General features: G+C 40.9%; 1 protein-coding gene across 1 annotated transcript; it reads right to left on the bottom strand.

Moving 5' to 3' along the window:
- Positions 1 to 97: 97 nt before the first annotated feature.
- LOC130387157 (deleted in malignant brain tumors 1 protein-like) lies at positions 98 to 22,312 on the bottom strand. The gene is made up of 19 exons (XM_056596154.1): positions 22,232 to 22,312; positions 21,536 to 21,907; positions 20,997 to 21,317; positions 20,316 to 20,636; positions 19,876 to 20,196; positions 18,618 to 18,962; positions 17,979 to 18,299; positions 17,167 to 17,271; positions 17,043 to 17,074; positions 16,746 to 16,848; positions 10,498 to 10,581; positions 3,666 to 4,064; positions 3,176 to 3,496; positions 2,650 to 2,970; positions 2,301 to 2,444; positions 2,064 to 2,180; positions 1,936 to 1,967; positions 1,607 to 1,752; positions 98 to 1,501 (listed from the first exon to the last, which is right to left on the bottom strand). Exons 1-18 carry the CDS (start codon positions 22,296 to 22,298, stop codon positions 1,642 to 1,644), a joined length of 3,837 nt encoding a protein of 1,278 aa, XP_056452129.1. The 5' UTR covers positions 22,299 to 22,312; the 3' UTR covers positions 98 to 1,501; positions 1,607 to 1,641.
- Positions 22,313 to 26,741: the final 4,429 nt, after the last annotated feature.

The following is a 26,741-nucleotide window of genomic DNA, read 5'->3' as shown; positions in this document are numbered from 1 at the left end:
ATGCTACTACAATTCAGAAGCGTATATGTATCTAGAACTATACAACTTCATGAAACATTCAATAATTGTGGTACATCACAAACTAAATGTAATTACGTATTCAGAAATCCTCTTTCATATCTACAACACATGAAACAAATATGGATGTTATTTTACACTTTTATAACCAGCATTGAGGCAAAAGGTTTAAAGGTGAGGAGAGTTAAGCCTGAGAGGGAGGGCTCTAGAAAGGGCTCTGAAATGTAAGTGATATCTCATTCATCAATAGGTCATGAAGCATCGCATTTGGCTATTACATTTTAAAATTAAAACAATTCAGAAATTATTTGAACAATGAAAAGAGATAATGTTCTTGAAAATAAGTAAATAATAAAAAATACAGCAGCAGTGCCAGCTTTGGGCAGATATGTCCCCAATATATTGTCTACATTACGTGAAATAATTTTATTAGATTTAGAATGAATGGTGGACAAAATGTGGCCTGCGTACCATAGGGGCCCATACAGATAACCTTTCATGGGGCACTAAGATCCTGTGCTACGCCCCTGTGCATAACAGTACTGCTACCAGGGCCCAATCCAGAAAGTCAAATCTCCTAATCTTTATGCCACCTTTCCTTAACCTTTGTGGAAGTCATCGGGTGAAGGAGAGATGAAAAGCTGCTTCCTTTCAAACAGAGGAAAAGCCAGCCCTGTTTAAAATGAATTGTGCGGCAGTGAGTATTGCTGACCTCTAGCGTCGCTAGCGTGAAACTACAATTTTCCGAAGATGGACTACAACAAGCGCTCTTTCGATCCATCACTTCTTGTCGGATTGATTTCAATAAGGTTGTCGCCATACAGTGAGATTCACCTAGGTCGGACTTGGCCAAAGGGAATCTTTTAGGCCAGTTGAATCCCAATTCACAAGTAAAAAAAAAAAGAGGCCTGAAAAGACGGAATGGCAGAAAAGACGGAAATAATATTGGTTGAGTAAGCTGAAGTTTGAAAGATAAAGGCACAAGCGCAAAACATTAGTTGGTTTGCGAAGGACTCAGGCTTCATGTTATTTTCAAAAAATGTTGGATGCCTCTCACATGCACTGGCCAATCACAACACCCGATGCATAAAGTAGCCAAGTATAATCACAGGAATCAAACCTCTATACCACATATATGGGTTAACATAAAGATGTGACATGCACGAGAACAATGACAATCCCTTCTACCAAGACAATAAGCATGCATTCAAATGAAAAACCAACATATGTGATTTTGGAATACATTCATAATGCAGGCGGTCTTTGATTGTAACATTAACGAGTTAACATTAACATACAAGTCATTCTAAGTAAAGGGAGAGGAAGAATGAAGGGGGCTCCTTTGTTCATTGTGGCTGTCATAAAGCCCTCCCCCTCTCTTCCTGTCAGGATGAGGTGAGCCAGGAATAGAGGGGTTCACAGCTTTAAGGGGTCCACTTGGAGTCAGCCCAGTAACCGGGGTTCATCTCAGGGGCAGCAGAAGCTGTGGATGAGGGACATGTCGGTAACCCTCGGGATGTAGGCCTTCGTTGACTCTGCTTTTCCACACTTATTGCATTCATGTAGGCAAGATAACGCTGATACTTACTTTAAACCTACAGTCAATGTCTCCCATAGAGCCTCCTAGGTGCTTATGGGGTTGAGTTCTATGTCAGTGGGCTCCAAAGGGAGAGGAGGGGGTCCTAACAGACTCTCATTCATATAGATGGTGGCAGCTTGGTCACAGTTTGGACTCTGGGAAGAGAATGTCATGTACGTGTGTTTTGTTGTTTGATTATCTTATAAGCAACATTTTCTCTTTTATTGATATGTTCAATATTTATAGTTGTTTAAAGTTGACAGTTCGAAATTCGAAGGGTAGTTATCGGGGGTAAGAAATGTGAATAGCAACATATTTGGAGGGTATAATTTACTTACCAGTTCAGAATCAAGGTTTTCTGTATGATGCTCTATTGAAAAAATGGCACAGACACATAACATGTATGAATAAATCTCCATGAGAGTAAGGTTTAATTTAGTTCAAACTGTAGTCTAATGTGACTTACTCTTTTTCCTCCAGCAATAAAGAATGACCAGAATGATGATTGGGAATGGGATGGGAATGACGAAGGTCGAACGCCAGAGGTTAATTAATTTCTGATTGTTTATGTTGCCAGGAATACCTGTCAACAGATAAAACAGAGGAAGGGATTCAACAGGGATGAGTCAGTGATCCATCAACCTCATCCAACCGGGACACTCTAACTTAAAAAAGGAACAGTAGGATGTGTCTCTTGAGTGACCTTTTTCATCTGTGTTTTCGGGGACATGCTTCCCGAGAGATGATACATTGTCAATGTATAATCCTCTGTCAGATGGGAACATCTCCACCCTGCCTGGCCAGGGGTTGTTGGAGAGACCGTGGACCAGCCTCACTAGAGGGCCAGCTACAACAAAAGGAAAACATTTGACTACGGGTTGATTGAAGAAGTTATTGAATGAAGACAACCTCAAATAACAAACTAAATCAGCATGTTTTCATCACAATCTTTCTGAAGAATGAGATATTATTCATTGGATAGGAAAATAAGCCAGAGATTTATTGTCAGAAGAAAAAGCAGATAATGTGTAGCCACATGTTAAATGTATTACCTAAACAGACAACTCCAACGTCCTCCTGGTGACCACAGTCGTGGGTCCACAGTCCTCTGTGGCCACACTGTGTGAGCTCAGATTCGTGGCCATTGCAGTTGACATCATCCAACCCTATAGGCCCTTGGCCACGTCCAAATCTGGCACCATGTGGTGCAGACAGCACCCTCCCACAGCCCAACTGTCTACACACCACCTGGGCATCGACCAGGTCCCAGTCATCATCACAAACTGTGGCCCACTGGCCCTGGAGGAAGACCTCCACCCTGCCTGAACAGGGGTTGTTGGAGAGACCGTTGACCAGTCTCACTGGAGGGGCAGCTACGACAAAAGGAAAACATTTGACTACGGGTTGATTGAAGAAGTCATTGAATGAAGACAACCTCAAATAACAAACTAAATCAGCATGTTTTCATCACAATCTTTCTGAAGAATGAGATATTATTCATTGGATAGGAAAATAAGCCATAGATTTATTGTCAGAAGAAAAAGCAGATAATGTGTAGCCACATGTTAAATGTATTACCTTCACAGACAACTCCAACGTCCTCCTGGTGACCACAGTCGTGGGTCCACAGTCCTCCGTGGCCACACTGTGTGAGCGCAGATTCGTGGCCATTGCAGTTGACATCATCCAACCCTATAGGCCCTTGGCCACGTCCAAATCTGGCACCATGTGGTGCAGACAGCACCCTCCCACAGCCCAACTGTCTACACACCACCTGGGCATCGACCAGGTCCCAGCCATCATCACAAACTGTGGCCCACCGGCCCTGGAGGAAGACCTCCACCCTGCCTGAACAGGGGTTGTTGGAGAGACCGTTGACCAGTCTCACTGGATGGGCAGCTACGACAAAATGAAAACATTTGACTACGGGTTGATTGAAGAAGTCATTGAATGAGGACGACTTCAAACACAATAAGCACATTTTCATCACATGCCTATTTATTTGATAATAAAAAAAGCCATAGATCTAGTATCATGCTATTTTAGCGAGAGAAAAATAAGATAATGCATAGCCACATGTTCATGGATGTATTACCTTCACAGACAACTCCAGCGTCCTCCTGGTGACCACAGTAGTGGGGCCACAGTCCAATGAGGTCACACTGTGTGAGCTCAGATTCGTGGCCATTGCAGTTGACTTCATCCAACCCTATAGGCCCTTGTCCAGGTCCAAAAGTGGCCCCACCAGGTGCAGACAGGACCCTCCCACAGCCCAACTGTCTACACACCACCTGGGCATCAGCCAGGTCCCAGTCATCATCACAAACTGTGGTCCACTGGCCCTGGAGGAAGACCTCCACCCTGCCTGAACAGGGGCCATTCCCTCCATTCACCAAGCGGACCTCCCCCTCAGTGGCTGGGTTGTTGTCTGGTCCTTGAGGAGCGGTCGTTGGATCACTGGTTCGACCTGTGGTATAATTAAGCAATAGATCACGCCAGGCTGTGGTATGTGCTCATTATACCACTGTTAAGGGGCGCGCGTCGGGGCCGGTGTGTGGCTAGGCTAGGTGGCGACTTTAAACCAGGTATTTCCTGGTTTGTGCCGCAAATGGTTTCTGAAACTGAAAAATAGCACCAGGGAACATTTGCGCCAGAACACGCCTCCTCCTTTCGCCGAGCCGCCCCCTGGGGCGCAAGATCATTCCCTAATTTACCGACGCGTGGCGCAGGAGGGAAAAGAACGCTCTGCGCCAGTTACAAACTATCAACGACACATGCGCCAGTGGGAAAGTCAATTGCCCAGGATGCAAGATAGGGCCCTAAGTGACTATGACCACAATGTCTATGAGAAACAAGACTATAGACGGTTTTTTGTGGCTACTAAAAATGGATCCCATGATGGCGGCATCACTTGTATGTCACTTTAGATAAGAGTGCTTGCTGTGGATTTAAGTGTTTTGTAAAACTAAATAATAGTGTATTAAGTGATATACACGAAATATATACACCATTTAATAACAAAGAAAAAACTGTCCAATAATTTACTGTGGTTGTATGAAATGAATGGAAGACACCTCAACATTCATAATTGAAAAACATTTAACAATCAACCACAAGGTAAAAATATAAGTATAGCCTACAATGGAGATAGATTTGTAGAAATATTGTTTGTACAACATTTTGTGAAAAAAAAAACATTTGGAAATTGCTTCAGCCTCTTATTCAACAGTTTCTGCAGGATCATCCATTTCTGTCCGTCTATCTTTGTTTGACTCTCAGTGTGTGCATTTCTTTATGCCCGTTTGCATATAAACACGTTGCAAGGTAACGTGGAAGGTAGGCAAAGAGCATACTGGCTTGCATACCACGAAATGCATCCGGATGTAGTACAAAATCCTGGTATTTTTGGCCTACTGCCTTTTTAATACTATGTATTGGAACCAGAGGCGTCGTCAGCCCCTTTTTACTGGGGCACGTGCCCCAGTAAAAGTCTCCAGTGCCCCAGTAAAATTCCATTGATCATTATTAAATTCATCTGCAGAAGCGCCGCTCTCGCTATGGAATCGGCAGGATTCATCAAGTGCATCTCCTGCTGCCTCGGGAGTCTTCAGTCGAGCCTGCCTCTTACCAGCCAATCAAAAAACGAAAGGGGCTACATAAAAGCCAATCAGAAAATAGCCCTATTGTATCTGGGTAAGATTTAACGCAACAACCAATGAAAAAAAACTGTTATTTACGGATTCGTCCACGTGACTCTTCTGAAAGTGTTTAAAGTATGACCAAGTGTTTCTTTCTGTTCAATAGTCTAGATAGAACTTTATCAATCCCCTGTAGGAGAAATTTGTTAATAAAACAATAATGGTAAAAAAAATAAGGAATCTCCCACTTCCGGCTTCCATGAAAGAGAACCATACTAATTCACACAATAGCGTTGATGCAAATCTAGCATTAAAGGTTAATTTAAGGAAGTTCTCTCCAGTCACGCTGAAACTAGTTTGCTAGTAGTAGCGCTTTATTTTGCAGTGTAAGAGAATTCTGGGAAATCTGAATGCTGACAAAATTCTCAGAATTCTGACACTGCAATTTATTTGCACGCTACGACTAGTGAACTACTTTAAAAAAAAACTCGACACTGCGACCAGGCGACAAATGACTGGTGAGAACCTTCTTAAATGAACCTTTAATGCTGGATTTAATTATCAGAATTCGGATTTTATCCAAGTATTCTGACTTTATTATCAGAATGCTGAATTTTATCTCACAATTCAGAGTTTATTAGCCTATTCGATTTCTGAATTAAAATTCTTGTGATGAATAATCTACATTTGTACAGTCGATGTGCAGCACTTTAATTCCCGTCAACTTTGTTTTCTAATACCAGCATTTCCACAACTATGCTCATGTTCGTGACTGCTATACAAAACCATTTATAGTGCATCTATTTTTCTGCTGGGTAGTGATAGTCGCCCTAATTGCAGCTTTAATTTGGGCTCTGATTCTGAATAAATGCCGCTGCTGAACTGTGTGAATAAATAAAGGGAACTGAAATCTAAAGAAGACATGTGGTTTCGATGTACCGTGAATTCCAGCTGAAAGTGGAACATTGCTGCCTTCAGGGGAAATTAATGTAACCTAGGCATATTGTAAGTAGCTTTCAATTCCTTGTTTTTTTGTTGATCATGTTTCGTTGGAAACCACGGGAGCTGGAAAAAGCCCAGAGTAAGTCATCTCCTTTTTTAACGTTACAACAAATTCACAACTTGTTTGACACAAACAATGACAACTTGATTGCTGTTAAAGAATGTTGCCCACATAATTAGCACCAGTTTTTCAATACTGAGCGTCTGTAGCCTGTAGTTTTATAGCACACACACACACACACACACACACACACACACACACACACACACACACACACACACACACACACACACACACCATGCGTGCACGCACACACGCGGAAAATGAATAATGAATGAAAAATTGTCTGTCTTCAAAACTTGAGGAAGTTTTAGACAAAAACTTCCTTAACACAAAAAAGGAAATTATGGATATACAGGGTGTTTTTAACATACTGGATCCAACAATGATCCCAACATTGACACAGATAATTCAGATCATTGCACTCACAATTCCTGTAAACAGTTGTAGTTGTGAGCGATCTTTCAGTGTGTTGAGAAGGCTCCACACCTAGCTTAGGTCAACCATGGGGCAAGGAAGGCTTCACCAACTTTCTCTTTTGTCCATTGAAAAGGAGCAACTATTCAAAGTGAGTCAAAGCCACGTTATTGACCGCTTTGCCACCATGAAGGCGCGGCGATACAGCTTAATAGTGAAAAAATAATCATTTAAAAAGGCTATATGCAGTAGTGTATGGCCTTATTTAGTTTAATTTAAGAGCTTTGATGGTTCTATAACATTTTCCAGGTTGATTGGTGGCAATGAGCCACCTCACCTTAAGTCAGAAATTCTATTAGTTTTAAACCTTGTTTCTTGCCTTTTTAGTACATGTCGTTCTGGCAAAATTATGCTGTTTCCACACAGCTTCTAAATAAATATAGAAGTGTAGACTTCTCCTGATAAAGAGGTGACGGTCATAAAGAGACTTTTTGTTTATTTGTCAGTTACCTTATTTGTAAATCTTTGAGATGTGTATGTGTTTAAATAAATATAATTGTACGGTACTCATGAATCCATCTTTGCGTCTTTACCTTTACCAGTGCTTTAATATAGCCTACAGTATGACAGTGACAACAATTTTGAAGCTCGTACATACCCTTCTGTATCCATATATGGCATATTGTGCACACGTAAAAAAAAAAATGTTGGCAGTTGGGGGCCTGTGCCCCAGTAAAACTCTAGGTCTAGCAACGCCCCTGATTGGAACATACAAAAAAAAATCTGCAATGCTAAATAGTATGGTAGTATGGGTATTGGAAGGCTGGGACTGACTAAATATACTAGGAGGGGAAAGATAACGAGGGACAGGTGCAAAAGATTCAAGGTGGGGGAAGAAGATCAGAGGCGGGAAACAAGCGCAGGGAGCGACGTGGAATGAGAGGAAAATGAGCATTACAAAGTACCACAGAAAACAATGACAGAATGAAAGAAACAAATAATCCATAACTTAAGGAGAGGGTGGGACGTGACAGTATGTCCTTGATCTTATTGTCGCTTTCCATTGGAAGACCTGACATTTGGGTTACGGTGTTAAGATTTCTAAGAATAAATCGTTCCCCTTCGGCAAACACAAGATTTTATTTGTGTACCCTCAAATAAAAAATACCCTAATTAATTAAACAGAGCAATGTTATAATGTTCGTACATTTATTGATCCAGCTGTCTATACTGATACCCTTTTTCATCAAGATATAAAAACGAATCTGTATTAAAGAAGGACGGAAGAAAATTATTTCGATATTTCAATAGAAAATAATGTTTAGTAAAGATGGATGTTCACCTAAAACAGATAACTTGTTTCAATGAAAGCAATACGCTATATTTATCAGAGATAAAAGGTTGGGAAATATTTTTGGTTTTACCTCGAAAGCCTACGAACCATAAAATGAGATATAGAGCAGAGATACAGGTTAGATACCATCGCCCTGCCTCATCAGTCAGAATGAAGAAATTAGAGAACAGCATCACGCCATAGGTGTTGCAGGGGTAAGCAGGGGATACGTCCACCTCAATATTGAGAAAACATCCATTTGTGTGAACGAAGCCTAGGACCAAAGCATAGTGCTTTTATTATGGAAAACCACTATGACGTTTCCAATAGATGCAACATTTTCTCTGACGGGGGCAAGCCCTTTTCTTCGGCACTGGCAACTTTTTTAATCAGTAAAAATTACACCCACACACACCCACTCTCCAAAAGATGTGAACAATGTTTTTATTCTGAGAAACCAACAATGTGTTGCATTGTTGGTTTCATTCAGCAAATATTCTTAATTAGCTGGCTGCCCTTACCTAACCCCAAACAGCAACTGAACTTGAAAAAAAAATGTGATGAACATCACGTAAGGGTTGTCAGAGCATCAGCTGTGGTTGCTGCTCCGACCGTCTCCTTCCTGTTATTTCCTGCTTCTGCACCAGAAAACAGATGCGGTGTGTCGATGAGAGCGTGGGTGCATCATGGGGGGGGGTATGTATGAGAGGGTGGGTGCATCATGGGGGGGGGGGGGGGTATGTATGGGGGGTGACTGGATGTGGGGAGGAGGGGGGGGAGACAGTGTGTACTGTGGAAGTATGTAGGAATTGGAAAGGATGGATTATTGGAAAGCTGTGCATGTGTGCACGAGGGGAGTCTGTGTGTTTGCATGAGAACAGCAGGAGCATGAATGAAGTGGATAAATATAAAAAGGTCCCAAAGATCATTATACTGTATGTTGCTATATTAGACCTTAAAATGTACAAATGAGGGGGGGGGGGGGGGGGTATATGATTTCCTGCATTCTGCTGCATTAGGGTGACCTGGTGGAGATCCTAAATGTATTCTGGTGGGGGGAAATTCTATCTATTCATATATCAATCCAACACATTGCATATATTTGAACAGTCTGCTGTTTCATTGTCAGCAAAGCATTGACCTTTTGAAACAGCTTAAAAATGCAGTTCTGAACCGCTAAAGTTATGAAAGGAAAAAAGACTGTTTGGATGAAGGAATAATCAAATGGATGTCAACTGTAATAACAAATTTGAGGTATGTAACATTTCTTTTGGGTCATTTTCACTCAAAAATGATATATTCCCCAAGTAAAATGCGAACTTCAAAACAAATATTGTTTTATGATATCGGAATATTGTATCAACACACATTTTTATAAAACTTGTGATGCAAAAAGATCCACAAGTACAACATGTACTGGATTAATACTATGAGAAACAGACCACTATTTCGGGAGCGCTCAACCATGTCGCCTCACTTTCAGGGACCAATACATTTCATAAATTGTATAATACATTATTATAAAACTATTACTATAAAAATCCTCAAGTACAACATGTAGTCCTATAGCCTGATGCTATGAGAAACAGACCACTATTTTGGGAGCACTATGTCGCCTCACTTTCAGGGACCCATACTCAATTGTTTGATTAAGGCATTAAGATCAATTTTCAAAAGATGATTTTTTTAGTCAACTTTAGCATGGGTGCCTAAATTCATGCCTACCACTGTACATGAAGCATGACAAACAATGACCACAATGGCTATTAGGAACACAACTTTCCTTCAACTTTTTTTTTTCTATTTTGATTACATGCCATTACTTGCAAGGGGAAGATTCACGTGTATTAAAACATAATATTGGGTTGTAAAACATAATGGTGTATTAATTGATAAATGCTATATATATATATATATATATATATATATATATATATATATATATATATATATATATATATATATATATATATATATATATATATGTACATTTTCCAATTACCCTAGACTGATCCATTAACACAATGTCACTATAAATCAAAAAATTTCAAATCAAGTCTGTTTGTATCCGTTGCAAAGAAGGTTTTAAAATGTGCCTACCACATACAAACAGATACAATCGACAGAAAATGCTACATTCAATTATTTACATATAGTCAAAAGAAAATAGGCACATTACTTACTGAAACATTTGTATTTATGTCGTTTTAAGACTTTTAAGAAGCGGTTTTTACGTTTGTTATTTGAATATGTGATTCATTTATAGCTGACCTATAGAGTTAGAAAGCTCAATCTATATTGTATGCTATATCATAACATAGAAACACTAATGATAAGGTTATTTATTTTGTTTCTTAAAATGGACGTTCACGTTTACCAGATAACTGCTAACAACGTAAGCAATAGGCTGCATTAATCAGAGACAAATGGTAGAAAATGTGTTTTTTACCTTGTAGTCCTACAAACCAATCCATGAGATACAGAGCAGAGAGAAATATAGACCATGAATACATGTTAGATACTGTAACCCTGCCTCGTTAGGCAGAATGAGGAAATGAGAGTACGGCATCGAACCAGAGGGGTAGATTAGGCCCCGTCCACACGAAGCCGAAACAGGCGAAACCGTTACGGTTTCGATCTATCCGGTTTCGCAGTATCTCCGTAAAGACGAAGCCAAGCGAAACCGGGTAGATCTGTAGAAACGCTGTAGTACACATGCCTGGCCCATAAGGGGCGCTGCTTCTGCAACATAAATCCTTGTTGTTGTGAGTTCTGAGACTCCGCGGGCTTAACAGTCATTGGCTAGAGGGTCGAGGGGTGGGGCGATGACGTCATGTTTACGGTTTCAGTCGGTTTCAGGCGTCCACACAAATCCAAAACGAAACCGGGTAGATTTGAAACCACCTCCGAGGGTGGTTTCAGAAGTTTACGGTTTCGGTCAGCGGATTCGCCGGCTTCGTGTGGACGGAAGGCCGAACCGTACAAGACCTTTGCGGTTTCGCCATGAAATCGGCTTCGTGTGGACGGGGCTAAGAGATTAAGACCATATTGTAGATTAAGACGCAATATTGTTGCTCCGCCACCGTGTGTGTGTGTGTGTGTGTGTGTGTGTGTGTGTGTGTGTGTGTGTGTGTGTGTGTGTGTGTGTGTGTGTGTGTGTGTGTGTGTGTGTAGGCGTTATTCAATAGCCTGGTGATTCGTAGGCTATAGGCCTACGTACAGTAGGAATATTCATACTGATTTAAATAATAAATGTTGTAGTATTTCCCATCTTTGCTGAGCAAGAATTTTGTTCGAAAGTTCAGCGATTGAAACAAATAAAAGCCTTGGATATTGAAGTTTTACGGTAGGCCTACCACTGTCATGCACCTACCCGATGTCAAGTGGACCTGGTGGAATTCATTGCGGGTCTCTCTTCTTATATCCAGCTTACCAAATATATTTTATTACTGTCCTTCTCAACACTCTCTGATCTCACTAAAAGAATTGCAGCACGAAATCAAGGGATATTTAGAATAGAAAATAATGAGTTAAAGGTTGGGTACGCGATTTGCGAAACGCCAGCAGATTTTGAAAATACACAACTCAAATGGTCCTACCCCCTCTCCTTCAACGCTGACTCTGACTCCACCCATTCCAATACCTGGACGCGCAATCATGCACGAGCGCGAACAGAGATGCGCGAGAGCGAGCCAGGCTAGCGTAGGTTTTCGTTTAACAACATGGCACTACATTCAGCTGTAAATTACACCCAGTACCGCGGGAAGTAGGGGTTTTGGGGGTGCTGCAACACCCCCTGTCCGAGGCCCTGTCTTATCACAGAAAAAGATCATTTCTAAAAACTCCAGCCAAAGTGGAGATTTCTGAAAACGCCGGTTATGTGTTGTCGTATCAACGGGGAGAAACGGGATTTTAGGTTCTGAAGCGTCACATTATGCACCAGGAAATGCTTAACGTCATGTGAGCGTCCGCTGTACCGTATTGGTCCGAATATAAACACAAACCCCATTGTAATACGACCTATATTTGGAAAAAAGATTTGAAGACCAGATCTTGATTTCATGAATAAATAAATTGTATTAATTGAAATAATATACGAAAATAAAAAGGCATAGAATAAAACACTGCATTGCCACTAAACTGTAGTGCAAATAGGCCGTACTGATGTGTACACCAAAGACTTCCTGACACTCCTCTGCCCCGCTGTGTTCGCTCTGGCTGTGGTCGCTCCGAACTGTTTCGGCCCGTGGCAAAGCGAGTCATCCTCGCTGCTGTCCAAGGCATGTTGAGACGCAGCATTTATTCAATGCTCATATGTCCTAGTGCTGAAAAAAGGTTATATGAAAAAGTGTGAGGGTAGCGGTGGTGCGCTAAACTTGTTCTGTGAGCAGCTGGATGTGAACCATGGTGTGAAGGAAGTGAACACAACGATCGATGTTCAACTGTGCGCGCATGCACTGGTGTAATTGAGCTGCGCTGCTATATATCTTTTTTATCAATGTGACGAGTTGCGAGTCTAGTGCAGGCCGGGTTTTTTTTTCCAGCACCCCCTGCTGAGAATACGTTCTCGCGGCTATGGTTGCACCAGATGTTATAAACATTAAACGATCACATAAATCATTACTATTTTTAGAAAATGTATGTTTGTTTCATATAATTGTATTGGAAGTCCTGGTTTTCACTAGGGTTGCCGCGGTGTGGACATTTTCACACCGAGTAATACACTCGTCTCAACACCGGTATTACCGAGTATAAACGGTATAAACTTTGAAACTAGGTCAACCGCCACACAAGCATCGGTTTTTAGACCCTTCTCGTCCTTCAGTTGCCGCCAACGTTCAAAAGCAGCGCCTAGGATTATTCTTGATTTCAGTTTTTCTCTTTCAGCGTATTTATTATCAATTACTCTCTGAAAAAGAGTTTTCCTTCTCTTTGCTGGTGGTGGTTGGGATGGTGGCATCTTGTCTGCCATGGAAATTGTCTTCTACTGCTAGGTCCAAATGTGGAGTAACTAGTTCCAGTAGCTACCGCAGGATAACAACAAACAGGAGCTTGCTCTGGGTCACGAGCACTGCACGAAGGGGTCGCGCGCGGGGCGCGGGGGAGGGGGAGTGCAGTACGACCGTTTGATTGACGTACTTACTGTCCAATGCAACGAGGTGGCAATCCAAATGATTGGCTGGAGTTTTTCGAGCCCTGCCCGTTCCACAGATGATTGACAAGTTTAATTTTCATGTCAGTACTTCTGACTCAGTGGCTGTAAGCGGGTTATGATAAGGATTTCAAGTAATTTTGCAAAAATGGCCAAAAAAGCGAATTCCGTACCCAACCTTTAACTATGACATCAATGTGATTAATCGCGATTAAATATTTTAAGCGCTTGACAGCACTAATATATTCATATATATATATATATATATATATATATATATATATATATATATATATATATATATATATATATATATATATATACAGTACACAGCCTATTAATTTAATATCTAATATAGATATATTAGATAGCATATTATATTGTGGCCCTGCAGTAACAGTTAAAAGATAATACAAAAAGCTTTCCGCTTCAGCTCCTCCCTGCCTATCAAGCGACACACAGTCTCAAAGTGTGTGACTAAAGTGAAATGCAGTGGTATTACAGCAAACAATGCGCACGGAAAGCAATGCTTAACCATAGAGGATAAGCTCAACAACAGCTACACTGAAGCGCTTCACTTCTAGACCTTACAAAAAAGAAAGTTGCATGTCAACAAAGTAAAAAAAAAAAAAGGTTTACACTTGGATCAGATTTTCCATGAAGGTGCCTGGTTCCATGTAGAAAACACTTGTCATACCACCTCCGGAGGAAGTGTAGGCTATATTAAAAAAATAATTGATAGTCCTCATTTATAGACCCCCCACACACACAGTACCGTGTTGCTGCTGAAACATTTATTTTAGGAAAAACTGTTTAGTAAAACTATGACTGAAGTATATCTGTGTGTGTGTGTGTGCGTGCGTGCGTGCGTGGTGTTGCTACAGGTGATCTGTATCTATATACATCGAGTGTTGGTAGGCTATGGTGAGGGAGAGAGAGACAAAGAGGTGATAAAGGTGGAGATCCTGCTCAGGCTTCTTCTGTTCTGAAAGGAAATAAAGAATTCAGTGAATACACATTCAACCCATATCAATTCAGTTTACTCACAACTTTTGATGAAGAAAGAATGCATATAGTTAACATTAAGCACAGTAATACCATAGCTTATGGTCTTACCTCTTATCAAAACAAGAGACCATTCTCCTATGGCCAGCTGCAGCCCCTCTCTGGAGGACGCTCATGGGTCCAGGGGGATTTGTCTGTTTATTCTTTAGAGCAGGGCCTAAAGCCTCTCATCCCCCATACTGGATCTCAACCAGGTTTAGAGGCGGCGTACGACCAAGAAAGACCTCTCACTGAGCATGTGGTCACTTTAGGATAAAATAGGATAAAATACCCTCTACGTTGCTGCTTCACGGTAATTCACCTCTTCGTTGGGGTAACACCAATGGTGTTGGCCATCTCCAATGCTTGTTTATACATGGCAGTGAATCTCTCATCAATTCAGCCACTTCCCTTCCTTCATCATAAGCACAAATGATCTGCCCCTCTGGAGAGTGAAGTCGTATTGTCAATAGCAGTATGTATGCCACCTAGTGGTGGACCAGCTGACGTTTTAATTACCCGTTGCGCCGTTATGACAGAAATGAGGTAGGCACGACCTCAATGTTTCATACGGCGGGTTGACGCTTGCCGGCACCGGGGAATTTGTGAAAACTTTGCAATAAAACATAGACTATGAATGCAATAGTCATGCGTGGATCGAGATCTGTATTTAAAGAACTAATAGATTATATAGATCTGCAACTACAATTTATAAACGTACATGTATCTAGAACTATACAACTTCATGAAACATTCAATAATTGTGGTAAATCACAAACTAAATGTAATTACGTGTTCAGAAATTATCTTTCATATCTACAACACATTTTACACTTTTATTACCAGCAGTGAGGCAAAAGGGCTAAAGGTGATGTCAGTTAAACCTGAGAGAAGGACTCTAGAAAGGGCTCTGAAATTTAAGTGATACATGATTAATCAATGGGTCATGAAATATCGTATTTGGCTATTACATTTTAATTCAGAAATTATTTGAACAATGAAAAGAGAAAATGTTCTTGAAAATAAGTAAATAATAAAAAGTAAAGCAGCAGAGCCAGCTTTGGGCAGATATTTCCCCAATATATTGTCTACATTAAGTGAAATAATTGTAATAGATTTAGAATGAATGGTGGACAAAATGTGGCCTGTGCACCATGGGGGCCCATACAGATAACCTTTCATGGGGCCCTAAAATCCTGGCTAGGCCCCTGTGCATAACAGTACTGCTACCAGGACCCAATTGGGAAAGTCAAATCTCCTAACCTTTATGCCACCTTTCCTTAACCTTTGTGGAAGTCATCGGGTGAAGGAGAGATGAAAAGCTGCTTCCTTTCACACAGAGGAAAAGCCAGCCCTGTTTAAAATGAATTGTGCGGCGGTGAGTATTACTGACCTCTAGCGTCGCTAGCGTGAAACTACAATTTTCCGAAGATGGACTACAAGTGCTCTTTCGATCCATCACTTCTTGTCGTATTGATCTCAATCAATGAAATCCAATAAAAATAGAATAACATTTTGTCAATTATTTTGAGTTCTTATATTTAAATTGAAATGCTATAGCGTCCCCCTGATTGCAATGCACTTCGCCACGCTCAGTGTGTTTGCGAAATTCAAATTACATTTCAGTCCGCAGAAAGTATTGCAAAAATTTTTACCAAACATTTCAGCCAATTGTGTCTGGGCGGGAACTACGTCACTTCCTCGTCAGATCAGCATCCACGACCTAGCACTTGGCGCTTTCTTTTCTATACCTAGCATTGTACAAGGTTTGACTGGGTTGACGTATATAGTAATAACGTGAAAATGGCGGAAAAGACGGATATAATATTGGTTGAGTAAGCTGAAGTTTGAAAGATAAAGACACAAGCGCAAAATGAAAAATGTTGGATGCCTCTCACATGCACTGGCCAATCACAAGAACCGATGCATCGGGCCATGTGTGACAAACACAACCTTGAGTAAATTAGCCAAGTATAATCACAGGAATCAATCCTCTATTCCACATAAATGGGTTAACATAAAGATGTGACATGCACGAGAACAATGACAATCCCTTCTACTAAGACAATAAGCATGCATTCAAATGAAAAAGCAACATATGTGATTTTGGAATACATTCATAACGCAGGCAGTCTTTGATTGTAACATTAACTAGTTAACATTAACATAAAAGTCATTAAAAGTAAAGTGACAGGAAGAATGAAGGGGGCTCCTATGTTCATTGTGGCTGTCATAAAGCCCTCCCCCTTTCTTCCTGTCAGGATGAGGTGAGCCAGGAATAGAGGGGTTCACAGCTTTAAGGGGTCCACTAGGAGTCAGCCCAGTAACCGGGGTTAATCTCAGGGGCAGCAGAAGCTGTGGATGAGGGACATGTCGGTAACCCTCGGGATGTAGGCCTTCGTTGACTGCTTTTCCATACTTATTTCATTCATGTCGGCAAGATAATGCTGATTCTTACTTTAAACCTACAGTCAATGTCTCCCATAGAGCCTCCTAGGTGCTTATGGGGTTGAGTTCTATGTCAGTGGGCTCCAAAGGGAGAGGAGGGGGTCCTAACAGACTCACATTCATATAGATGGCGGCAGCTTGGTCACAGTTTGGACTCTGGGAAGAGAATGTCATGTACGTGAGTTTTGTTGTTTAATTATCTTATTAATAACATTTTCTCTTTTATTAATATGGTCAATATTTATAGTGGTTTAACGTATACATTTGGAAATTCAAAGGATAGTTATCGGCGGTAACAAATGTGAATAGCAACATATTTGGAGAGCATAATTTAAAGGAAATCAGCTTACCTGTTCAGAATCGAGGCTTTCTGTATGATACTCTATTGAGAAAAGGCATGGACACATAACGTATGTATAAATCCCATGAGAGTAAGGTTTTATATAGTTCAAACTGTGGACTAATGTGACTTACTCTTTTTTCTCCAGCAATACCAAATACCCAGAATGATGATGGGAATGGCGAAGACCGACCTACAGAGGTTAATTAATTCCACATTGTTTTGGTTGTCAGGAATACCTGTCAACAGATGAACCGATTTAACAGTAGAACAAATTTAACGTAACATTGGATAAAACATTAAATCTTAGATTAGCAACGCTCTGCAGCGAAACATCACCAACAGAGCTGGATAACTGTGGAGAAGATGGCCAAAGACAGACAGAAGTGCATTGTTGCTGTCTGATGCGCCAGCTGACTCAACAGGGATGAGTTAGTGATCCATCAACCTCATCCAACCGGGCCACTCTAACTTAAACAACTTTTTTTTTCACTTGACGAACAACCAAAGCAGTCACTGGTGATTGTGAATTCTTACTATCGCAATGGATAGATGGCAACAATTGACAGTGACCAGCCACAAGACAGTAGGGTGCAATGAGGTGAGGGTCCCCAAGCGATTCAGAGTGAATCAGTCACAGCTCGAGAGCAAATGCCCTGATAGCGTTAAGCATTTGATCATTTTTGTGGAAATTAACCCAAAACATCTCACACGTCCCAAGGGCGATGGCCACTATATACATACATAGTTACAATTCTTATATTATGAAGTGGAATTGTGAATTTCAATAGGTTTTTAAAGGGGAGATATTATGCCACCATGTGTGAGTTTGAATAGCCATTAAAAGCTGTTTGAAATTCTGCCGGCTTTGAACATAGATTTAGTGTCATGTTATTTTAGCAGAAGACAAAGCAGATAATGTGTAGCCACATGTTAAATGTATTACCTTCACAGACAACACCAGCGTCCTCCTGGTGACCACAGTTGCGGGTCCACAGTCCTCTGTGGCCACACTGTGTGAGCTCAGATTCATGGCCAGTGCAGTTTATATCACCCAACCCTATAGGCCCTTGTCCAGGTCCAAATCTGGCACCATGTGGTGCAGACAGCACCCTCCCGCAGCCCAACTGTCTACACACCACCTGGGCATCGACCAGGTCCCACCCATGATCACAAACTGTGGCCCACTGGCCCTGGAGGAAGACCTCCACCCTGCCAGAACAGGGGTTGTTGGAGAGACCGTCGACCAGTTTCACCGGAGATGCAGCTACGAAATGAGACATTTGACAAGTTTATTGAAGAAGTCATGGAATGAACACAAGCTCAAATAATCCCTGCCAGAACAGGGGTTGTTGGAGAAACCGTTAGGCGGTCTCACTGGTGAGGCAGCTACGAAGAAAAGAAAACATGTGACTACGGTTTGATTCAAAAAGTTATTGAATGAGGACAGCTTTAAAGTTTAACACAAGCACGTTTTCATCAAATGTGTATTTATTTTATAGTAAAATGAGCCATAGATCTAGTACCTTGCTATTTTAGCAGAAGACATAGCAGATAATGCATAGCCACATGTTTAATGTTTTACCTTCACAGACAACTCCAGCGTCATCCTTATGACCACAGTCGGGGTACCACCATTCACCATCGTAGACGGGTGAGGGTTCTCTCTCACACTTTGTGAGCTCAGATTCGTGGCCATTGCAGTTTAAATACTCCATAATAGGCCCTTGTCCAGGTCCAAAACTGGCACCACGTGGTGCAGACAGCACCCTCCCGCAGCCCAACTGTCTACACACCACCTGGGCATCGGCCAGGTCCCAGCCACCATCACAAACTGTGGCCCACTGGCCATAGAGGAAGACCTCCACCCTGCCAGAACAGGAGTTGTTGGAGGTACCGTTGACCAGTCTCACTCTCATGGAAGAGACAGCTATGACAAGAGAAAAACAAGATGAATGAGTTGATTGAAGAAGTCATAGCATAAAGACAACCAAAAGGAACAAAAAAACTAGCCGTCATGAAAGGTGACTCCAACAAAGGGTGAATGCAAAAATATCCCTTTTAAGTTGAGGATCATACGCGTCCACAAATGCCCTACATGCCCAATGATGTAGGGCATATGTGGACCCTACATCATTGCTGTAACACGGGGAATTCGTTAGCCTACTGATTGTTGTACTTCCACATGGTTCTATGCACATCCTTACTGTACCGACAGCGATATATTGTTGCACTTCTTATGACAAATGTCCTTGTTGCAAGTCGCTTTGGATAAAAGCGTCTGCTAAATGCCCTAAATGTAAATGTTGTACCATATTGTGTGTCATTGGTTTCACTAGTTATTGAGAGTACATTTTTGTAAATGTTCACGAAACTTTCGCTGTACAGAGAAATCTATCCAGTTGGACATTATGCGCCCTTAGGCAACAAGGATGTAAAGTAGAACACCAAGTTTCAGGAATTTTCCCCCATCAGGGTAGCGGGGCTGATTGTTTGACTTTGACCGTGACTTATAACGCCCTACGGGCAAACTGATCCCAAGCTGTTGGGAGACCTGCTTACCGAGAATACAAATGTTGGTGAGAAATTTAAAACTTTTGAGCAAGTAAGCAAGCCTGAAGTATACGGGTTGCCAATCAAGAATAATTATAATAATACCTAAACCCTACAATAACAATAGGTATCCACAGAAACTCTGGCAATACCTTAATAAACAAGGGTTCCTCCCTTGCTTTTGGAAGAGTGGGATGTAATTACTTAAGTAGGAAACAAGCCATAGATCTACTTTCATAATATTTTAGCAATAGTCAAAGCAGACAGCCACAAGTTCATAAATGTATTACCTTCACAGACAACTCCAGCGTCCTGCTGGTGAACACAGTTGTGGCTCCACAGTCCTCTGTGGCCACACTGTGTGAGATCAGATTCATGACCAGTGCAGTTTATATCATCCAACCCTATAGGCCCTTGGCCAGGTCCAAAAGTGGCACCAAGTGGTGCAGACAGCACCCTCCCGCAGCCCACCTGTCTACACACCACCTGGGCATCGACCAGGTCCCAGTCATCATCACAAACTGTGCCCCACTGGCCCTGGAGGAAGACCTCCACCCTGCCTGAACAGGGGTTGCTGGAGAGACCATTGACCAGTCTCACTGGAGAGGCAGCTACGACAAAATGAAAACATTTGACTACGGGTCAAAAAAAAAAAGTTATTGAATGAGGACGATCATGCTATTTTAGCAAGAGACAAATAAGATAATGTGTAGCCACATGTTCATATTACCTTCACAGACAACTCCAGCGCCCTGCTCGTTACCACAGCTGTGTTTCCACAGTCCTCCGTGGCCACACTGTGTGAGCTTAGATTCGTAACCATTGCATAAGACATTACCCAACCCTCTAGGCCCTTGGCCGGGTCCAAAAGTGGCCCTTTGTGGTGCAGACAGCACCCTCCCACAGCCCAACTGTCTACACACCACCTGGGCATCGGCCAGGCCCCAGCCACGATCACAAACTGTGGCCCACTGGCCATAGAGGAGGATCTCCACCCTGCCTGAACAGGGGTTGTTGGAGGTACCGTTGACCAGTCTCACTGGAGTTGCCGCTATGAAAAGAGAAAAAATGTCAACGAGAACGAGTTGATTGAAGAAGCATTAACCTGAACACAACCTCAAATAACAAACATAACAGTTGATAAGTACAGACAGCCCATGCATCGGCAAACCCAGCGACCACCTTTTCCAGTGATACGTCTATGAGCAGGTCATTACTCCTACGCAACTATGCCTCCAACAGGGGCGTGTCTTTGTTGTTCTGCACTGGGCTTTTTCTACTCCCAAAAACACACATGCACACACATAAAGACAATGACAAAGACACACACACAGACACACACACACACACAAACACACACACACACACACTCTCACACACATACAAGGACACACACTAAATGCAGGTTTACCATCACAGATGATGCCAGCGTCTTGAGCGTGATTGCATTTCTGAGAACCAAACCCTTGATGTTTACAGTCGGTTATCGACGTTTCATTTCCTCCACAGTTGACATCGTCCAACCAGATGGGTCCTGTTCCCGGTCCAAAATATGCCTCGTTGGTGGCTGATATGGCACTGCCACACCCCAGCTGTGTACAAACCACCTGGGCATCATTCAGGTCCCAGTCATCATCACAAACTGTGCCCCACTGGCCATAGAGGAAGACCTCCACCCTGCCTGAACAGGAGTTGTTGGAGCGACCGTTGACCAGTCTCACTGGAGAGGCAGCTACGACAAAAGGAAAACATTTGACTACGGGTTGATTGAAGAATTCATTGAATGAAGACAGCCTCAAATAACAAACACAATAAGCAAGTTTTCATCGCATGCTTTCAGAAGAATGGGATATTATTTATTGGATAGGAGGATAAGCCATAGATTTAGTGTCATGTTATTTTAGCAGGAGACAAAGCAGATTATGTGTAGCCACATGTTAAATGTATTACCTTCACAGACAACTCCAGCGTCCTCCTGGTGATCACAGTAGTGGCTCAACAGTTCTCTGTGGCCACACTGTGTGAGCTCAGATTCGTTGCCTTTGCAGTAGACATGACCCAACCCTATAGGCCCTTGTCCAGGTCCAAAATTGGCATTACGTGGTGCAGACAGCACCCTCCCGCAGCCCACCTGTCTACATACCACCTGGGCATCGGCCAGGTCCCAGCTACGATCACAAACTGTGGCCCACTGGCCCTGGAGGAAGACCTCCACCCTGCCTGAACAGGGGCCATTCCCTCCATTCACCAAGCGGACCTCCCCCTCAGTGGCTGGGTGGTTGTCTGGTCCTTGAGGAGCGGTCGTTGGATCACTGGTATGACCTGTGGTTGAATAGGTTGTATAAGTTTGAGGTATGGAAGGTATTGGTTCAAAGGCCTTGGTGTTCAATCACTGTCTATCCACCTGGAAAACAAGTCTCTGTGAACTCACAAGGCTACCACTGGCCCAATGCTGCCAAACTAAGTAGGAAGTTGACCGTAACAAGATATCTATTGCTGCTCTCTGGAGAATAGGTAGCCAGCTTGATGATATGTTCAAATTCCCACTCATAAAATATTGATTTAAAATGGGCATCAACTATTTATTCAAAGCAATAGGCTACATATATCTGGGATAAATGCTAGAAAATGAGTTTGGGGTTTTACCTTGTAGGCCGACGAAGCAATAATTAAGCAGATAAAAAGCAGAGAGAAATAAAGAGCACAGATACATGATAGATACTGTAGTCCTCGTTAGACAGAATAAGACTATGAGAGAAAGGGCATCTAACCTTGACAGTATATATGGGGGGGGGGGGGGGGTTGTCTTGTTTCTGAACAAGGTTGTCTTGTTTCTGAACAAGACAACCAATGGGATAAGAGAACCAGCCTGCCTGCCTTATTTGGTATCCAAGCAGACAAACAAGGGGAAGATGATCTGTATGCAGCATGATAAAAAAGATGAAGTGCCCCGGACCACTATGTCTATTGACTATAGACGCTTTTTTGTGGCAACTAAAAAGTTATGCAATGAAGGCGGCATCACTTGTGTGATATGAGAGAACAGCATCGCACCACAGGCATTGTTTTAAGTTGCGGGGGGATGCAGGGGAAACGTCCACATCAATATTTATTTTATTTATTATTAACACTTATGTCAATATGTAGGCAATCATTTAATATTTGTCAAGATATAATTTTATGTTAGCCTAGCTAATTCTTTATCCTTATGTAAATCATGCTAGCACTATCTGCATGTGCGCAGGGTAATATGTGTGTATAAAAATGTAAATATTTGGCTAATTAGTAATTATATTTTTTGTTTGTATTCCATAGTTTAACATGAAGGAAAAATGCTTGGACTCTTCAATAAATCTCCATCTTAAGAAGACAAACCAGCTTGATACTTTGCCGTTCGCTATCTGCCTATAGCCATTGTTAGGACACAACTGCTAGGACAGAACAGATGGGATCAATGTTTTAATAGGTTGTTGCCCAATTTCGTTGCATTATTGTTTTCATTCAGCCTCAATAACATAGTTCAGATGTGCGCAATGCGCATGATTCCGAAAATCCATCCAAGAACACAGATATGTGTGATATGTTTTGAATGTGTGGAAAGTTTTCAACATGAAACTTGCTGAAACACATATGAGCTATATATATAAATGTTCTCGTTGATGGAAATAGATGCCCCATGCACGTTTAAAGAGGTTACTTCCCCAAACAAAAGACACAAAAGAGGACTGAAGAGTGAATCAAAAAATAATTTGAAAGCAACACAGAATGCTTGAGAGTCTCCCTGCATTTCCATTTTATTTGGAAACTTGAACTGCCCTATTTTGGATTTCCCCACCATCAATTGATGCAGAAGGATATCGGTGCCTACACATTTACTAGAATGCAGGTAATAAAGTGTTTGAGCCTAATGAGGCCCCCCACCCACTGACCGAATACATGCAATGGGATGACCTCTGTGCAATGGGATGACCTCTGTGCAATGGGATGACCTCTGTGCAATGGGATGACCTCTGTGCAATGGGATGACCTCTGCAGACCTCTGCCTTGGCAGGTCTGCGCAAAAGCTCTGTTTTTACAGAAATAATAATTATAAAAGAGTAGTCCTGTATCTATCCATCTGTCAAGCGATGATTTTTTATTATTATTCTCTTCGTCCCAGGTGGGACATAAGGCCGAGCAACAGTTACAAAGCTTATTTTTCATTGCACTGAACTGTACCTTAAAATTGTGTGCGGGCGAGTGTGTGCGTGAGTGTGTGTGCGTGCATGCGTGTGTTTGTGTGTGTGTATGTTGGTGTGTGGGTGGGTGTTTGTGTTTGTGTGTGTGAATTAAAATGTCCTTTTTCAATATCTAATTTACATATATAGGCCTATATTTTATAGCTTATCTCTAATCCACCTAGCATTAATAAAGTCTGACTTAATCGAGAATTCAAACTGAATTCGGCATTTGTAAATCATTGATCCTAAATTAACACTCATCAGAGAACAATTCATGGTCGGTTCTAAATTATTTATAAGATAATGAGACATGTTTTTTTAAGAAATTTGTTTGAGCATAAATTGATGATTTAAATAGGCCACCATTAACAATGTGGTAATAATAATCTATAAACACTTATTAATCCTGCCATTCATGATAAGGTCAGGTACTACATTACTAATAAACAATTAGTAATGTATGAGCTCAATCAAAGTTACAGCTTTTTACTACTCATTACTTGGTACTGCTGGTACAGTAAAGCAAAGATATTCCTCACTTTAGATGAGCTCACACAAAATACTCAAACTTGTAGCGTAGAATCAATTGGCATCTAGGCGTGCGGACTTGGACATTTTTTATATAATATTGATAAATATGTTTAAATCGTTAGAATCTTGTTGTATACTGATGTCGTCTTGAATAACTTTGATTTATTATTCTTATTTAAAGTGTTATAATCCGTCATTATGAATAAATATTGCACTTAAAATGACAATCAAGCAAAGGTGAGGGAAGGACTCTAGGAAGGGCTCTGACATTTTTGTGATAAATTAATCATCAATAGGTCATGAAATATTTTAATAAATTTAGCATTAATATATAATGGTGGACAAAATGCGTGCACCATAGGGGCCCATACAGATGACCTTTCATGGGGCCCTAATATCCTGGCTACGCCCCTGTGCATAACAGAACAGTCTCTCTCATCCTATTCAGTCAGCTTTTGTATGAATTTATCCAGTACATTGTTAAATAAATATGTGAAATCTTCATTAGCTGTCTTTATGAAAATGTATAAACCATATGAAGAAACAATGTTAGGGGTCAGCTGTTGCTGGTGCTCTGACTGACAGTTACTTCCTGTTTCAGCACAAGCCAACCAATGCGGTTAGAGAACTAGCCTGCATTCTTTTTTTGGTGTCAAAGCAGACAAACCATGAGAGTGTAAGTTCATGCAGCGTGAGAAACACTGACCAGGACGGCCACAATGACTATTAGGAACTAAAAAATTGTTGTAGCTTCTCCATTTTGTCAGCTTACCTAGATGTAAGCCCCACCTGCTTAAGATAAAAACAAAGTCTGCTGAAGATTCATGTCTTGTAAAACCAAATATTTGGTAGTAAAATATAAGCGATAAGTGATATACTATATATATATATATATACACAGTATATATATATATATATATATATATATATATATATATATATATATATATATATATACAGTATATATATATATATATATATATATATATATATATATATATATATATATATATATACACATATATATATATATATATATATATATATATATACACATATATATATATATATATATATATATATATATATATATATATATATATATATATATATATATACTGTGACTAGTATGACTGATCAGACTTTGCTGCCGTACACACGTTTCGAGGCGATATAGCCTAGCTTTAACAGGCTGTGCGCGCTCCCGTGGCTAAAATCACTTTCTGGCAGCTGAGACACACACACACACACACACACACACACACACACACACACACACACACACACACACACACACACACACACACACACACACACACACACACACACACACACACACACACACACACACATATATACACGCATACATACATACATACATACATACATACATACATACATACATACATACATACATACATACATACATACATGCATACATACATACATACATACATACATACATACACACGCGCACACACACACACACACACAATACATTTGACATATCAGAATCTTCAGTTCAATTAATTTTACATTTCTGCATTTTTTGCAAATTCTTTGCGCTTTTCATTCAGCTGTCAGTTTATTTGTTTCCAAACATTTACATTTTCTTAAATGGTGTGCATGTTTACATTGTTTACTCCATTTAGACTTTTGAACTTATGTTCCAATCCCTTCACTTGATTTTTATTTTTTTGGATCTATCTGGCATTATTAAAAAATATTTTCAACCTCACTTTTTACTACAGCACTCACCACATTTTCTAGAGAAACTGCATGTTCTAGTTCTTATTATTATGTAAGCTGGTATTGACATTTGAGATACAAAAATAAAGATGTTCCCAAAGAACTACATTTTGGCAGGGGCCGTATTACAGAAACTTCCTATTTTAAGTCCTAAATTAAGATAGGTTAAGTGTTAGATAGGATTTTTCTAAATTTGGTATTGCAGAAACATATCCTATCTTAATTTAGGAATCCTATTTTATCTCAGGTTAAGATATCCTAGGTTGGCGAACAAGCATCGACATTTTTATGTCGGTTACCTAGCAACAGATGAAACTAACGTGCGCATCCAATATTTTATAACTATCCGTCGACGCAACGGAGACGGCAAGCGCTGTGATTGTTCTTCTAACTAAATCATTTCCGGGATCACTTCTCCGGTTTGACTTTGCACCTTATTTACTTTGTACATTATTTACTTTGCACATTAAGGACCAATCAAACACCAAATAAGTTTTGAAAAGATTTGGAAGTTTATTTACAACACTATTTTGGTTTGTAGTGAACATATAAGATCGATCGGGCGGTGAATTACATTGCGTATCCGACATCCCAACGGAGAACTTTGAATGCTCGAGGGGTCTCCGTAGTTACGGAGTCGGATTACGGATTAAGCC

This window comes from Gadus chalcogrammus, chromosome 8 (assembly GCF_026213295.1).
Source record: "Gadus chalcogrammus isolate NIFS_2021 chromosome 8, NIFS_Gcha_1.0, whole genome shotgun sequence".
Lineage (NCBI taxonomy): Eukaryota > Metazoa > Chordata > Actinopteri > Gadiformes > Gadidae > Gadus > Gadus chalcogrammus.
The sequence above is the reverse complement of the archived record's forward strand: the minus strand, read 5'-3'. Positions and strand labels throughout refer to the sequence as shown.

Coding starts and splice junctions, on each gene's coding strand:
- LOC130387157 (XM_056596154.1), bottom strand. CDS start 22,298: ATGTATCTGTGCTCTTTATTTCTCTCTGCTTTTTATCTGCTTAATTAT. Junction 18,963..19,875: donor CGCTGGAGTTGTCTGTGAAG/GTAATACATTTA, acceptor CTCTTGTCATAG/CTGTCTCTTCCATGAGAGTG. Junction 16,849..17,042: donor AAAGCCTCGATTCTGAACAG/GTAAGCTGATTT, acceptor TTCTCTTCCCAG/AGTCCAAACTGTGACCAAGC.